This window comes from Clinocottus analis, unplaced genomic scaffold (assembly GCF_023055335.1).
Source record: "Clinocottus analis isolate CAN_PGR_092001 unplaced genomic scaffold, fCliAna1.0.p SCAF_5, whole genome shotgun sequence".
NCBI lineage: Eukaryota > Metazoa > Chordata > Actinopteri > Perciformes > Cottidae > Clinocottus > Clinocottus analis.
Genome location: NW_027176207.1, coordinates 12,180,164 through 12,197,042, shown reverse-complemented (window position 1 = coordinate 12,197,042; position 16,879 = coordinate 12,180,164). Strand labels below are relative to the sequence as shown.

The 16,879-nt window shown below is 43.1% G+C and overlaps 2 protein-coding genes across 4 annotated transcripts in view; both read left to right on the top strand.

Moving 5' to 3' along the window:
- The first annotated feature begins 150 nt into the window (after positions 1 to 150).
- On the top strand, positions 151 to 15,873 carry slc7a1a (solute carrier family 7 member 1a). 3 transcript variants are annotated; one of them, XM_068600883.1, is made up of 13 exons: positions 151 to 310; positions 6,316 to 6,587; positions 6,680 to 6,862; positions 7,013 to 7,171; positions 7,384 to 7,561; positions 7,764 to 7,897; positions 9,189 to 9,411; positions 10,734 to 10,870; positions 11,461 to 11,563; positions 12,003 to 12,208; positions 12,333 to 12,484; positions 12,627 to 12,735; positions 12,825 to 15,873. In XM_068600883.1, the coding sequence occupies exons 2-13, from the start codon at positions 6,401 to 6,403 to the stop codon at positions 12,995 to 12,997; spliced, it is 1,944 nt and encodes a 647-aa protein (XP_068456984.1). In that variant the 5' UTR covers positions 151 to 310; positions 6,316 to 6,400; the 3' UTR covers positions 12,998 to 15,873. The 3 variants fall into 3 exon arrangements, with proteins under 3 accessions (XP_068456984.1, XP_068456982.1, XP_068456983.1); XM_068600881.1 differs by lacking the exon at positions 10,734 to 10,870 and adding an exon at positions 9,968 to 10,107; XM_068600882.1 differs by lacking the exons at positions 151 to 310; positions 10,734 to 10,870 and adding exons at positions 3,930 to 4,010; positions 9,968 to 10,107.
- Positions 15,874 to 16,119: 246 nt separating this feature from the next.
- Positions 16,120 to 16,879, top strand: part of mtus2a (microtubule associated tumor suppressor candidate 2a) — a 42,740-nt gene continuing 41,980 nt past the window's right edge. Inside the window, exon 1 of the mRNA XM_068600880.1 lies at positions 16,120 to 16,255. The gene's annotated coding sequence lies outside the window, so the exon portion shown is untranslated. The remainder of the gene's footprint in view (positions 16,256 to 16,879) is intronic.

Genomic DNA, 16,879 nt, shown 5'->3' with positions numbered 1-16,879 from the left:
TAGACAGTGGTCACTTGTGACAGTTGGTTTCAAAAGCAGTTTAAGGCTCATGGCTGTTGCTTAACTTGTAATGGTAATGGGCGGGCGGGGCTGCTTGTTTGCCCCCTCCTCCATCTGAACGCGCTCTCCACAGCTACCCCGAAACCTGAACTAAATTCCTTCCTACCACCTGCAAAGACGGACGTTTATTTATTTTTTGCCGGCCTCGGTGTGTTAACACAGGCTTATTTCCTACTATTTCCACTTTTCAGACCTCGAGGAACTCCCTAGCTCGCATCCGCTGCTTCATGCGCTGCGCAGGATCCACAAGGTAAATACCGACTCGTACGACGCTGTGCTGCGTGGCCGCGTTCAAATGCTCACGCGGTGTGTGATTACTAACTTTTCTCGCATCTGTGCCCCATGCTGGAGCCTTTTCGGGTGATGCACAGCATCCCGGGCGCAGAGAGGGAACTCGTATTCCCGTGCGTAAAGTGAAAACACGGACGCACCCATGCTGTGAACCACATGTTCCCCTATCGCAGGACCCCATTTTAACTGCTTCGTAAGTGCTACTGGTTCCCGCAGCATGCCGGGGGGCTTCACAAACCGAAGACATACCACAACGGCGTTTGCACAATGTCCTCTTCGTGCAAACTTGCACCTCGTTGCTAAACAATTGATGTTTGGCTGATTCTACATGTAGAGGATCCTAAAAAAGAGTTGTCTGCAACCGTGGTCGTGTAATATGAGAGGGGGGATCCCGGGGGTGTGCAAAGGCTCAGGCTGGCTTTGACTGCGTGAGGAGCTGCTGTGGCAGTGGGGGCTGGTGATGCGTGCGAGGACGGTGGAGACTGTGATTTGGAATAAGGACGAAACCGTCCTGAGCTCAAAAGTGGGCTGAAACCAGGAGTGAGAAGTGTTTACTTATCCCCGTTCTGCAGTGAAAGCAGCAAGTGGCCACAATGAGTAAAAACCCTATGGACATGCAACATTGAAAAACCTAAAAAAAAACTTTAAAAAAACCATGGACATGCAGAGCAAGCTGCAAATTAGCGGTGGAAAATGTGTACACTCATAGTGGAGTAAATGTTCCATGGAGGAATAAAGTGTTTAGGATCCATGCACCCATTCGTTTAAGTTGAAATGGGAAAACTCTCCTTTAGTGTTAAACTATTTTATATATTAACTGTGAACCTGAGTCAGTACAGTTTGTTATTTTACTCTTTTGGAAAGGTCAAATATGTACTGTAGTTCAAGAAAGCACGACCAACAAGAACAGTGTAAATGGACGTAGTGTTAAGATTATGAAGCCCATACAGTGTTTCAGTTTGATGGAGGTCTGACTCCACCTGCACAGCCTAATGGATTCTGTGACAGTCCATTAACAGTGTTTGGCAAAAGACGTTGTGGCCAAAATAGGAGACAAATAATTGTTAAATAAACAAGTGACTGTATATTTCCATCCTGCATATGACTATATTTTAAGAATTACTTAGTAACAAGAGTTGACCTTTTGGATCTTGATAGCAAGACCAGTTTCAGTTGGTCTAAGTTTAGCTGGTCTGAAAGGGGGTCACGAGCGACCAAGTAGCTGACTGCAGGGCTGTATGACACCTATACAAACGCACTGAGGAGTGTGTGTGGAAGCTTTCCAGGTTCTCTGAGAAGCTGGAGATGCTGGAGCTTCATATTTCAAATTTGCTGCATCTCATGAGTACACATTTGGTTTCCTTTTGTGATCAGTAATACCAGCATAACAGGTATTTTCACAGAAAAGTGTATGGCTTTTTGTTTACACCCGCTGTCGAGAGGAAACAAGTTGCAGTTGATGGGTTTTTGACATTGACTTGCCAACGTTTTGTGCAAAATGTAAGCAACTGTCGCTGCAGTAAATAGATTGCAGTGTGTACAAAACATGGATCAGGGGTTTATGATGTTGGATAATAGTAATACACACTCGCACACAATGTGTAGTCATGCTTGCGGAAGTGATTAGCTGCTGGAATAAAAACAGATTGAGCTTCTGGAAGTGAACTTTGTATTCAATGAGCAGGGCCACCTTTCTAATTGTCAAAGGTGACAAACTGACTTGCTGTGTTCTTATTAATTATTGCAAGACACAATATCTGAATACATATGAACACAAATATGGTTTGTAAAAATACACACTCATGTTCTTGTTCGTGGTGCTATTTTACTGAACACGAATATACATATTCTCTCAGAGACATCAGGTAGACGAAAATCAGTTTCTTAATCTTTATTAGTTTAGTACTATGTCAATGTACTAAAGGCTAAAAGTTGGATAACTAATTGGCAAATGTTTTCCCTGAATGTTCCGGATGTCTTGGATCTTCACCAATTGCAGACATTAAGTCCCCTGAAATTATCAGCAAATAATCAGCAGAGTGACTCCAGTGTTAAAGAGAGGTAAGAGAGGTATCTGTACATTTCACTATTTTTTTCGTGTGATTGTAACTCTTCAATGTTGTAGAAAGTAGAGTTTCTGGGTGTTATGGCATCAACTATCTTTGCAATACTAAATGGAGGTTAAGGGCCAATCTTTTGTTTCCTGAAATATGTGATTACTTCTCTGGTCTGTGTCAGGAATAGGATGAGAGTCCCATAGTTGTGTGTTCAGACACGTGGAGGACACGTTGTCCCCTTGTCACACGTTTGTAGTTTTGCTATAAGTGTCACAATAAATCACTCGGTCTTTATGGTCAAAACTTGGCGATCTCTGACTTTGACTCTTCCTGGCAGACTTGACTGATTGGCACGCATTGTTGAAATGCAAACACACAAGTTCAGGGTGACCCATTGGGGCATGTAGTCCAGCAGCAACACATCACTTTGTCCACAGATGCTATTGCAGTGCAAAAGAAAAAAACCTGTGAATATGACTACACCAGGATGCATGAGCTCGAACATATGGGACTTGTCAACAAGCAGCAGTCAACTCTCTGCGGTTGCATGCCGTTCTCTCTCCTCAGTGAACCCGCCTCCACAAAGCAATTCCACTCAGTTCGCTGGACACGTATAGTGAGTGTATGCATTTGAGCTGAACTCAATGACCCCAAAACTATGAAACCGTACGCCAACACAGTGGACTGCATACATATGCAAATATGCATTACACTGTTTTATTCCTCCAACATATTACTGATTAATTTAACGAGACATCAGATAACAGGGGGACTATATTCATGATATTTATTGTTGGTAGTATTAAAGAGTACTGCTAGCCTTCCTAAATGTCAAGCGGTGTCATATTTATGGTTTGCTCTCATAGGTTCTGAAGGATCACACCCCCTTTCCTGTTCATCCACTCCCTCCCACTGACGGGCACTGCCTTTGCCTTCTGCTGTACTCTGCCTAAACACTTATAAACTGACAGTGGGCCGGGTATATGTGGGTATGTGTGTTTACACTGAGTTAAGAAGGGATCACGCTGTCTGAAGCCTGAAGTTTGCCAGGCCATATTTTCTTTACGCAGTAATACCTCAGGAATAAGGTGCGGGATCATTTTATTTCAATTAATTCAAACCGAGCATGCAGGTATGAATGCATGTATCGAGATGCATGAGTGACACTCATGCAAAGGCATTTCTGGATGCAGCCACTTCCATTACATTACATTTCCGTTACAAAAAAGCGGCTGCTTTCATAGATAAACTGTGTTACCATGCCTGTTTCCTTCTATTCAGCTTCAACTCTGTAAATATATAAAAGATCTTACAGGCATTCAGAGTTATTAAAAATACATGTATTATGGTTTTTATGGTCAGCCACCTACTGCTACATTTTGAACATGCTTGTGTGTACATGCACGCGTGTGTTGCTTTGAATAGCAAAGCCATGTGATTCCTCCCCGGTTCTATTTCAGAGCGGCTGCTGTCGAGCGCTGCGCAGTCTTCACAGCAGCTTTAAGAACAGTTAACAAATGTGCCGTTTTTTCCCTCCGTCACCGTTGTTTTCAAACTTTCCGCACCTATCGACAGGTGAAGCTTATCTGTAGGTGGTTTCAAGTAAGTACTTCATACATTTTCTCCTTCTGCCTTTGTGGAATAGTTTATTATTGTCATTTTGACATTGCTCGGAGGCATTGACTTTGTCTGTGTACTTCAATGTGCCTCCGGTTTGAAACACACTGGGTTGTTAGGAAGAGACAGATTTCCTTCTGTTTGAGGTGTCAGTATTCGGTCTGATGAACCCAGGTCAGGGAGGGGTTGTGTGGTTCACATCGGCTTTTTTCTTCTGCTATGTGCATGCATGTGTGTTTGTTCCGATGTGGGCAGAATATCCCCTGGATATTTTAAGAGCATTTTGATTAAGCTTTTGTTTACAACCTTCCCGGGTTTTTTTTAAAACAAGTCGTCGCACAAATCAGCAACCTATTTATCACGGCATATTAATGATCAACCATGAGCATGTGCATAGCAGTCTCACCGGTGCTGGCTGGCTCCAGTAATTTTATGGATTATTTGTATATTTCCCATGAATATTTTTTTTGTGAACAGACAAATTAAACAGACATTTCTTTCAATGTACTCTTAATTTTCTGTATGCATTTCATCATGGGGGCTCAATGGTGGAGCAGTGGAAGTGGCTATGGCTGAAAAAGGTATTTGTAAAGTGAGAAAATGCAACAGAAACATCAATATGGTGCTTTTTGGTTTCCATTGTGTTGGGCTGTACTGTCTCATGTCGTCAGTACAGTAAATCATAAACTGTATGTCAAAAAAAACACAACAAAAAACAGTTTAATTCATTGGCTTGTATTATATGTATATGATTATTAATTAGTATGTTGATTATCTCCATACATTTACTGTTTTTAAGAAAACCCCAAAATATTCACACTTAAGAAGTATAAACCAGCAATTTCAGCAGTTTAAAAATCAAACGAAGCAACGCAGTATCATTATGGTGTATAATATGAGAGCCTGCACGGGTGTAATTAATTCCATCCTGTTTCTGAAGAACATCCAGCACCTTTTAATGAAAAGGACACGGTGCAGACAATAGGTTCCTCTGCAACACGAAATAGAAGCTGCAGCTGGAAAAAGCTGAATTTAAATTTGTGTAATTATTTCAGCTTGAACATGTGGGGCAATGCTTTGGATTCAGCGTTGACACAGCTCAGTGTTTCTGTGTTTCTCGATGTACACACTGTGGGAAAACAATAGTTGTGTGGGTGTTGCGTTTTAGCTGTGTTTGATGGGTTTCTGGGAAAATACAGTACACATGCCTCACTGCACACTTAAGCATTGTATACGGATATATCCATTGAGGATTTTGTAAAAACAAAATTCACATGTGGTCATTGAACCTCAATGTTTTCTGGGAAGAAAAAAAGAAGCCACAAGGTTGTCACCTTAGCTTACCCTTGTGTGGAAGTTTCCATACGGTGTGACACGACTGTTGTACTGTCCACATGACCTTTCTGGGTTAACGTCCTCATGTGGAGAGGTGTCATTATTTCGAAATGGGCCACAGTGTTATGCTGCTGCATGTCTGATCTCTCTTCTGTGGGACATGCCACTGGACCTCTGCCATACCGCCACAACCTAACATAGCTGCAGGACATTGTTTATACCCCCTCCCTTCTGTCTTTCCTCTTTCCATTTCTCGAGCTGCCCTCTCTGGGCCAATATCAAGTATTACCTCTCAGTTTGTGAGCTCAGCCCTGGGGAATGTGCATGACATGTTGGACAGACCACTGACCTGCAGTATCTTCTTAGCAACCACTTAAGAAAGAGAAGTTACAGCTGCTTTTTGCCCCCAGAGGATAGATGTAGTTCCAAATGGTCAATTGTCCTTGTTTGTAGAGTTGCAGACGTAAACAGTAACGGTGGTAGGTTTAGTCTCTCCTGCTGTGTGTAGGCGTAATGTAAAGTAACGAGTCTCCACAGCATGTTTCAAGAAATAGTTTTCTGTGTCATGATGAGCACGGATAGTCTTTGTCTTGAACAGTCTGTTCGAGGGCTTTGCCTCCTCTCCCGTGAGTTGTGTTATGTAACACATGTCAGCAACGTATCCAGCAATAAGATGGATTATCCCTATAGGCTTTCTTTTTTTTGGCGAGCAGTCTCATATTGTGGATTTGGGTTGTGTTATGTAACACCCCAGGAAACAGTGTCCTACTTACAAGTTTCTCAAGTTTGTCAAAACCCCTTAATAACCCCAGTGTGTAACACTTCGCTATTGTGAGACCATGTGTTTATTGAAAGAACCAAAATACTAAGTTTACCGCTTATTTTAAAGCACTTGAGTCAACTGTAAGTGTGAGGAACATTAACTCACTTTTCCTCATCTTTTCTCTCCTGTTAGGTTGTGTGTGACCTCTCCCCCTCCCAACCGTGACCTGTGAACCCCGGTCAACCTTCTCCCCCTCCCTGAGGTCGGACTGTGATCCATGGCGCTGAAGAAGCTTCTGGGTTTCGGGAAGCAATTGCTGAGGGTGAAGGTGGTGGACTGCAACACAGAAGACTCCCGTCTGTCTCGATGCCTCAACACTTTTGACCTTGTGGCGCTGGGCGTGGGTAGCACGCTGGGCGCTGGCGTCTATGTGCTGGCCGGCGCTGTCGCACGAGAGAATTCAGGTAAGTGGACATCCCAGCAAGCGATTAAAAGATGTCTTCTGATAAAAAAAATCTTGACCCCTAATCTTATGATATCCAATGTCCTCGTACAGGTCCTGCCATCGTGCTGTCCTTCCTGATAGCAGCCTCAGCATCAGTGCTGGCAGGTCTGTGCTATGCCGAGTTTGGTGCCCGTGTGCCCAAGACAGGCTCAGCTTATCTCTACTCCTATGTGACTGTGGGGGAACTGTGGGCCTTCATCACTGGATGGAACCTCATCCTCTCCTACATCATTGGTAAACAACACGCACATCTTCATTTGCTACTATGCCGCCTCTTTTTTGTGCTCTCATGCAGAAAAAGAAACCGAATGAGAGGATGCAAGACAACAAGACAACCAAAAGGCACAGACTCAACACATTCTTTTTTTTAAAAATGTATCTCAGGTACCTCCAGTGTGGCCCGAGCATGGAGCGCCACCTTTGACGAGTTGGTAGGGAAGCGCATAGAGCAGTTCTGCAGGGAGTACATGTCAATGAATGCACCGGGTATATTGGCAAAGTACCCCGATATGTTCGCTGTACTCATCATATTCACCCTCACAGGTAGGAAAACCTCTTTCTTTTTGTCCCCCTTGCTGTCTTTCCCTGACAAATGTTTAGTTAAAGTTGTTGCAGTGGCAGATATTCACTACAGATAAGTTGAGTAAAATTGTTGCGTAACCAGTTTAATTTATTGCCCCTCTCGTCTTGTCTCCTCATCCTCCAAGCCGGTTTCATTTCCTTTTTTTTCTGTCTATGTTTTCTCCATTTCCAAGGTCTGCTGGCATTTGGGGTCAAAGAGTCAGCTATGGTGAACAAGGTTTTTACGTGTATCAACATCATGGTGTTGCTGTTCATGGTGGTCTCTGGCCTGGTCAAAGGCACCCTGAAGAACTGGCAGCTGGACCCTGAGGAGATCCTACATGCTAATTATACCAGTAACTCCAGCCTCAAGTGAGAATGTGGATGCACACTCACGTCTACATCAAAGATGTTCTGTGAAACATCCTGTGTTATATTTGATACTGTATCACCAGCAGGATGGGATCAGTTAGTCTGGATGATCCAAAGACCTCCATTTTTATATATTCTGATCTTTATAAATTGAATTAAATCATCAGGTTATTTTAGTTGATAACTGTTCTTCCTTGTTCAGTCTGACAGACATCCTGCCAACCAAAGAGAGTTTAGGGGTAGGCGGCTTCATGCCGTTTGGTTTCACAGGCGTCCTATCGGGAGCTGCTACCTGCTTTTATGCCTTTGTCGGATTTGACTGCATTGCCACCACAGGTCAGTGCCAGAACACTCTATTGACTCTGTTTTCCATTTGCTCCACGTCTCGTATAACTTCTATTGCCTCATAAGCGTGTGTCAGGTTTGGTGTGTTGTAACTGAATCTGGAGTCTGTTTCCATCCGAAGCTTGTGTAAACATCCAGGAGTGTTACATAGGAGGGGCAGGTAAGAGTGAAAAGAGTGAGTTTGACCCAATTTGACTCTTGGTAGGACGCAAAGCACTGGGCCGCAGGTTAAAATCTGTTGAGCCCTAGGGTTCCCTTTTATGTCAGGCACAAGGTACAAATCAAGAAAAAAAAACATAATATAAATAAGGGCGACAATAATATACAATCCCCATGTACAAACACTAAACACAACTCGAACAATAAATAGGATTAGGGGTTAGGGTTTAGCGTGAGGGCTTGAAGGGCTCCAGTTATATTATGACATCAGGTTTGGAGGCATTTATTTTCGACACTGTGCTGATCTAGACCTGTGTATCGGCGTGTGTCTTCATGTATGTGTTTCTGTTGAATCGGTTAAAGGCCTCTAAAGAAAAGGAAAAGGGAGGAGAGTCTCTTCTGGTTTGCCTGCTCTCTGTCGAACCCCGGCTATTCCCACCCCTCTTATTCCTGAATTCTAATTGGCTAGTGCGAGTGAGAGTGTGTGGGCGTGTGTGTGTGTGTGTGTGTGTGTGTGTGTGTGTGTATGTGTGTGTATTCTGACTACCAAGGTAAGCTGGCATGAAGCCCCCCCCCCCGACCTCTTGCCCCTCCACACGCACACACAAATGTTACCCGTTATGCATATTACATTTGACCTTCCACAAATGTGAGGCAATCAGTACATCGTGAATGGTGGTTTCAGAAAGGAACCAGACAGTGTTATACAGACTCCATCATCGCGATGTGATTTCACTGCAGAACAAGATGTGAGTGTTTCGCCTGAGGAGCTCTGTTGCATAACCACCTGCAGCTGAATGGTTGTGTGTTGCCGTCTTGTGGGTGTACTGGGAAAATAAGCTGCTTGTTCAGTTTGTTGCAAAACATGTGGACAAAATAAATACATTTGTTTGCCCAGTTTTCCAAACTGTTGAGAGTTCGGCCAGTATGACTATTGTTTTCCGTTTGATAGCACGTATTTGTAGCATTGTTGATAAGGCAGATTTGTGTTTTGAAATTCCAACAGACAGGACTTCTATCCTTTTTATAATGTAATGCAAAAGTCAGCATCTGGTGAAGCAATGAATAGTTGAACATGTTCTTTTTTTTTTTTTCCTGTGTCTGTTCCTCGTCTACGCCCCAGGTGAAGAGGTAAAGAATCCCCAGAGAGCCATCCCTATTGGCATCGTATCCTCACTGCTCATCTGCTTCGTTGCGTACTTTGGCGTTTCTGCTGCCCTCACGCTCATGATGCCATACTACCTGCTGGACAGCAACAGCCCTCTGCCTGTAGCTTTTAAATATGTGGGCTGGGGAGGCGCCAAATATGCTGTAGCTGTAGGCTCTCTTTGTGCTCTGTCTACTAGGTAAGCAATCACACACACACGCCCGCATTGGTCTGTTAGCTTAAAATGCATGCTCATGTACTCTAGTTCTCTCTCACACACACACACACACACACTCCTCTGTGTGATACTATGTGAATGTATATTTAACTTCAGAAGGCATTTGATCCCTTGACTAAAAATAACAGCACTGCTAAGAATATGTAGTATCCGTGTATGTCTGTTATTTTGTAACTTGTGTATTCAAAGTCCACCACATGCTAAATGCTTCTTTCAGCAGTGTTAGATTTCATTTTGAATACCTGTTCAGATAATTATGGATTCCATACATTCTTAACTTAAAAATGTGTGCCTAGCATACTTATAGATGCGTGCTTTGATATTAAACACGTTCCTTCATGCCACAATTATGCTGACAGGACATGTTTTGCACAATATAGATTATATTCTGTGATGTAAATGTACTATTTTGATGTTGCTTGTACCTGTGAGCTGGTGTCTCTGTTCATGTACGTTTCACGGCACGTTTGTGGGTGTAAGTGTGGATACTATATATCCTGGTCTTCCCCCCCGGTAGCCTGCTGGGTGCTATGTTCCCTATGCCCCGTGCGATCTGGGCTATGGCCGACGATGGGCTGCTTTTCAAGTTCATTGCCAAGATCAGCCCCCGCACCAAAACCCCGCTAACTGCAACCCTCACCTCTGGCGCAGGGGCAGGTGAGACACTAACACGCATGTTTTTAAACAGCATCAATTATTATTGATGCTCTTTCTCGAGCTGCGGCGGTGAGCTACGTCGGGTTGGACATGCTCTGGTCTGCCGATTGCAGATTGAATTTGAACTGTGTTATGAAGAAACATGCTGGAAATCAGCACTCCAGCATGAAGAGGGCTTCACTAACTGTCATGCCCGGTCTCTTGTGTAGTCATTCTTCTAACACGGGTCATGGGCTAGGACTTGTTTTCTTAAGGAACTTAATGGAGGGAGACTTAATTTTCTACCTGCATCATGGTGGTGTAACTCCAAACTAAACTGCTTGCTAATGTAACTTAATATTTATAACAGAGTAAAAGCACGTGGAGCACCATATTTGCTATTTCTGGGAGATAAATCTTTGGCCTAACTGCATGCTCCTGCTGCTCTACAATGCGGCAGGGTATCCTGCTACACTTGCTATAACTTGCTACAACTGGTATCGAACCAAACGTATTTTTCTCCTTCAGCTAATTTCTCCCGTTTCCTCCCTACTGACTTCTTTTTATACTTCATTGCCCCTTGTTCCTCTACCATGCCTCTGCTACTGTTGTCCCAATCTGATGTTTTCCTCCTGACGCCTCCCCAGTCTGTTGGGCTCCATGTTCCCCCTACCCCGTATCATCTTTGCCATGGCTCGGGATGGCCTGCTCTTCTCCTTCCTGTCCCATGTCAGCGAGAGGAAATCCCCCATAACGTCCACTGTGGCCGCCGGGGTTATGTCTGGTAAGATGGATAGGGTTTGTTAAATGGGGACTAACAAGGAAAACAGAGCATTTGGGAGTTGGTACGGAGAGAGAGGGCGTAGAGGGAAAAAGGTATGAGGTGATGTGAAAGTAGAATTATAGAAAATCAAGACCAAGCAAAAAGAAAGAGTACAACATGGATGATCCGCTTTGACTTCTCTGTCAGCCGTCATTAGTGAAACTATTTTTATTTATGGGCGCATCAGGCAAGGAGTGGCTGTTTCTACTTGGAAAGGGTTGTGTTGAGGCAAAGGACATTACCAAATAGTTTTCAATGTGCTTACTGTGTGCTGCGTTTGTGAGGCTGAACTACACACAGCAGAGCTTTGAGCTGAGCGATGAAACGCAGCATGTTAACATGCTGATGTTTCACAGATATAATGTTGACCTTGTTAACCATATAGTTAGATAGAACCATAGATTTAAAACTTAGACATGTTTATGGGAAGTCCGGGGACCATCTCGAGAACACATTACAGTCCTCTCTCTTTATCATTTTTTATAGTAGCAAAAGCCATCAGACAACTAATTTGTTTTCCTCCCTCTCTCTCATTTTCTCGCTCATCGAAGCCGTCATGGCCTTTCTGTTTGACCTGAAGGACCTGGTGGACCTGATGTCAATAGGGACGCTGCTGGCCTACACATTAGTGGCTGCCTGTGTCCTCGTGCTCAGGTCAGTGGGGGGACATAAGTATGTAGAGTTTATCCAAGGACAGTGGTCCGGAGGAACAACATAAGTTCAGCGTTGGAGTTGCTCCAGCTTGAAGCTCAAACACTTAACACTTCCATCACCACCTTCTGGTCGCCACATATGTTTATATCTCTTTTTAGCAACCAGTGGAACTCAGTCATCCATTCTTGTTGAAAGCAGTTTTATACTACCAGACAAAATAGGACTTTAACTGCTGTTGCTAAAAAATGTTTCTGCAGCTGCCAGTAACAGTATAATTGTCATGATTTATTAAAAAAAAAGGCTCAACATCTGCTCCTTATCACTGCATTACCACTGGGACGAGCAACTATTTTTAGTGATGTCAATATAGAGTGAAGTTGCGATGGTAAAACAGCTAAGTGTGTGTGTGTGTGTGTGTGTGCCTGTGTGTTTGTGTCAGGTACCAGCCCCAGCAGCCCGGTCTGATGTATGAGATGGCCAGTACTCTGGATGAGGTGGAGCTGAGTGACGGCATTAGTGTCCCCAGTATGGGCATCCTGCCTGGTGTGGAGGAGAGATTCAGTTTCAAGACCCTCCTGTTCCCGGATAACCCCGAGCCGACGACACTGTCGGGCTTTGCTGTCAACATCTGTGTCTCTGTCATGGGTATGTGATTATAGATTCATTGGATTCATTTCGGAAAATATTCACTGAATCCTTGATGGTGAATCAACTGGAACTATTGCAGAGCCACGCATGAAATGATTTGAAAACACGTGTTCTTGTGCAGGAATGTTGATCCTGGTGTTCAGTGTACTGGCAGTGCATGGAGGAGCTGCAGTGTGGAACCTTGTAGCCCTCATTGTCATCTTCCTGGTGTGTCTCCTGCTCACCTTTATCGTCTGGAGGCAGCCTGAGAGCAAGACAAAGCTGTCCTTTAAGGTTTGATTTTAGAAACTCGGTCTGTAGAATAGTTGGGGTTATAAAAACTGTAGTTTAAGTAGTTTTTTCAACACTGCCTGTGATCCTTACACTTTGCTGTGTCTTAACGCAAGCTGCCACGTTTCCTCACTGGACTCTTTAGGTCCCACTGCTACCCTTCCTTCCAGTGATCAGCATGTTTGTCAATGTTTACCTGATGATGCAGCTGGACAGAGGCACCTGGATACGGTTTTCTATCTGGATGGTTATAGGTAGGTGCTCTCCTTTTCTCACTTCATAATTGTCTTTTTCAAGGGAGACTTAATCGTTGCACAAATTGTATCGATCCCTGCCTTTTCAGGTTTCGTGATCTACTTTGGCTACGGCTATCATCACAGCGCTGAGGCCGCGGAGGCTCGCTCGTCTTCCCTCACAGAGATGGACAAGTGCAATCGCGATTCACAGGCGTCGCCGGAAAAGGAGGCCTTCCTGCACAACGGCAGAGATGCCAAGGAAGACGATGACGATTTGTAGGGTGCATGCTTGGGATATGTGCCGCGTACATTTCGACCTCCCCTGCTGTCAGTTTGTCTGTGTAAGAGTATGTTTGACTCCTCACTTGTAGTGCTCCCTTTGGGGGAAAGTAATGATGAATAAGTTTGACCTTAAATTCCATGAACCTGAGACTTTCCCTCTTGACTGCTGGGTAGGAAACAGAAAGATGGGGACAGTACTCAAAAGCAGAGCATATTGAGGCATAATTGGCGTGTCCTATTAGTTCAGTATCTTGTTATGAGCTTGTATCTCCTTTTCTTTGGCCTTGAGCTCCAACTGCTCGTTATCGCTTGGCTGTATGGGAGGGGAGGACTGTTGTTGGAGACACAAAACATTGGCGTGTTCCAGGGAGGTTGAGTTGAAGACTAGGTTACAATACTGGCACTCGGAGTGTGTGCACATGTGGAAACATATTTTGTGTGAGTGCCAGAAACAGACAGAAATGCTGTAAATGTCTAATTCTGAAAAATTAGAAAACAGTTAGTTTTGAATACAAACACTGTTCTGTAACTGACGGTGAAAAGCTGCTTTAACAGTGACAGTCGTTAAAATACACTCTTATTTTTTGATATTTAATACCCTTTGTAAATGAATGACATCCGGATGCTACATATTGAGCATCAGGTGAAGACATTGACAATTGCTGAATGTCAGTTAATGTCCTGGAACATTAGATGATGGGGATTTTCACAGTGCTGGCTGCTGTGTTTTTGCATCTGTAGCTCGTAACATTTCGGTTCTCTTCTTCAGAAAATTATCCAGGCTGACTTTTTCCTGAAATGTTACATTTGGAAGAAGGTGTTTGTTTGCAATTTGTTTTCAACCTTTTCTCATGTTTATTAATTCCTTTAATGTTAACTGCTCCCTAAAACACCCGTGCACCTTTCACATTATGATACTGATTCAATTTATTATTTACAATTAAGTGAAAGCCGATGAAGAATTTAACCGGGTAGAATTTTGCCACGTGTACATTCATGACATCAGTTTTTGTTTGTCATTAAAATATCTCATGGTTTTGGATATGTTTTCTCTGTTCATGAACATAAAAGAGTCCTCCACTGGTTTAGCATTGCTCGTAGCATTCTTCTTCCTTGTCAAAACCTACACCTTCCACACTGACTGTTCAAACAGATAGTCAAGTCTGTTATGCTATAAGCTAATGTAGCTAGCATCAAACAGGGATGAGGAGAGGGCCACAGAAGTCTGATAAGCGCACTGTCTAACTCCGAAGCCCCAGGATGTAGTTTTCAGACTCTGAAGATGATTCAAGGGACATCACTTGAGGCAATTTATCAGACTTTAAACATACTTTGACGAGTAAAAAAAGTTTCCCGGAGTTCCTCTTTAAAGAAAATGTGTAATATAAATGCAGACCACTGCATTAACACTTTCCTCATGTTCCCATTCGTGTTTAACTTTTAAGTGCGTTCTCTGTGGTTGTGGGAGTCCTGTACAACAAAGTAGTTGTCTATCAATATAAACATGTGTAATCAACATTGTGTATAAAAGATATTGTTTATATTTTTTGCAGTAAATTATTTGTAAATGTGAGAAGGGCTTATATCATGTTGCCCTGTTTGTCTGGCATTGTGTTGCTGATATTGTGTTTACATGATCAATATCCTCAGGGTTGGCAAAATGATGTTTTCACCTTTGTTTGCCATGATGTTGGGGTCATTGTGGGTCTCAGTGGAAGTGTAATATGGGGACAGTGCATTGCTTCTTCAAGTATCACTCTTGACTTATGCAGGGGTTTTGGTCATTGTGTACTAAACATGATAATATACATTGTTGAATTGTTGAACAAAACAATTATTTAGTCACAGAGAGGCAGTTTCACGGATAGTCAGCATATTTCCCATGATTGTATATGTTTCAAAGAAATCTACAAATGCAAAATAACATAATGTAATAGCATTTAACCCTGATTCATGTTAAAACATCGTCTGACATGGGTACTTGTTTTTCCTCCATGTCATGCCACGCCTCAGTGTTTCCTTATAAAGGAAGTACAATGTCCACACACATATACAAAGACCTAAAAGAGGGAACTTCTTCTTACACTTTGATGCTGCTTTAAACCCACACCAACCATAGCTTCCCTTTACATATCATGTGTCACATATTAAGGCTTTTGATGTTTCAAATCCATCACCAGTGTTGATGGCCAGCTGCTTCATGTTCATGTTTTGCTGTGGTTCCTCAATTTTCTTTGACTTTTTTTCTTTTGTTTTGCTTGCATTTCCCTTGTCATGTACTTCCTTTACTGTGTAAATGCTGATAACTGTCAGTATGTTTGAGTCACATCAATGTTTTCTCATTTTGTTGTTCATCACTGGCTTCATCAACGCGTTATTGAGCTTTCAATCATATCACACAGCCTTCTTCAGCAGATGAACATTGCCCAACAGTCACAGTGCATTCTGGTGTCATGTATATTTCCAGCACCTGTTGCCTAAACACATAAGGTCAGAATAAACTGACTTCCAGTTCCTAATGTTAAATCACTGCCTGATGAAGCCTGTTTCTGACCAACACAAAAAGTCAGATTGTCTTTTCGTGTTGTTTTTTTTTCACATTGAAAATCACTGTGTGAGTTTTCTTTTTCCTTTTAAATCCTTAACTTTGAATGAGGGATTGAAAGCTTCTCGTGGATTTGTTTTCCACCAACAAAAACGTGCCCAATCACACAAACGAATCCCACAATATTAGCAACTCCAATAGCAGCCTCAACATGTAGGCTAAATCGCAGGCATTCATTCCTCGCAGTTAAGAAGGCCTACATTGTTTTTGCTTGAATCCTTTATCTCTTTGTGTATGTTTTGTGCATCACCTGTAAATAAAACAAGCTTTTCAACATCCAGGTTTCGGGTGGGTTTTTATTTTGAAAATGGACAGATTTTGGACTTCCCACATGATCCAGTTGAGGGCGCACACGTGTTGAGAGAGAGAGAGAGAGAGAGAGAGAGAGAGAGAGAGAGAGAGAGAGAGAGAGAGAGAGAGAGAGAGAGAGAGAGAGAGAGCGCTGCGGCGCCTGAGCATAAGGGTGCTCTCTGCCAGGTGTCGGCTGCAGCATCAGCACCGCTACTCCTCCTGTCTGCAGCATCTCCCTCTCTCCTTGCACTGCGAGTCAGAGAGAGAGAAAGAGAGTGTGTGAGGAAAGACATGCTTGTATTTCACTGCGCAACGAACTGCATTTGAGCGGCTTTTCTTAAATTGGTCACAAACCAGAAGGTAAGTCACGGACCTTACAAATAAAAAATAAAATACAAACTCGCGGGTATCTTTTTGCGACGATGCCTCTGAGTCCCGCGTTGGTTTCTTGAAGAAGTGTCGCACGTATTTTGCCTGTCGGACTCGGGTCTTAGTGCTTGATGCAATGCAGCTTATTACAGTTTAGCCTGTTTAAAAATTATATAGAATTGTGTTGACCCGCAGATCGTAGCCAAGTGTAAGTGGAGCAGTGGGCTAAAGGAGATACCGCGTGGTTGGAGAGAGAGAGAGAGAGAGAGAGAGAGAGAGAGAGAGAGAGAGAGAGAGAGAGAGAGAGAGAGTCAGACTGGGAAGAAGAGCATCTCGGTGTGATTGATGGAGCAGGTCGCGTCTCTGGGTGATGCTAATGATCAGACATAGATTATCGTGGCTTTAGCCCGGACTCCAGCTATGATCCACTGTACTGAGAGGTGACAAAGGAAGACGTTTGTATTCCTCTTCATAAGAATTATGATGTAGTATTTGTATGTATTACCGTTGTGAAATACTTCTGTAATATATTCTGACATTAAGTTAAAGAAACCTATATTATAAGCCCCACCCCACTTTAAATGACAGGACAATATGCTAGTTGTTTTATAGTTG

What these genes read in the sequence shown, in the direction of transcription:
- slc7a1a (XM_068600881.1), top strand. Translation starts at nt 6,401, where the DNA reads ATGGCGCTGAAGAAGCTTCTGGGTTTCGGGAAGCAATTGCTGAGGGTG. An exon ending in TGTCGCACGAGAGAATTCAG is followed by an intron (nt 6,588 to 6,679) that starts GTAAGTGGACAT and finishes GTCCTCGTACAG; the next exon opens with GTCCTGCCATCGTGCTGTCC. An exon ending in ACCAGTAACTCCAGCCTCAA is followed by an intron (nt 7,562 to 7,763) that starts GTGAGAATGTGG and finishes TTCCTTGTTCAG; the next exon opens with TCTGACAGACATCCTGCCAA.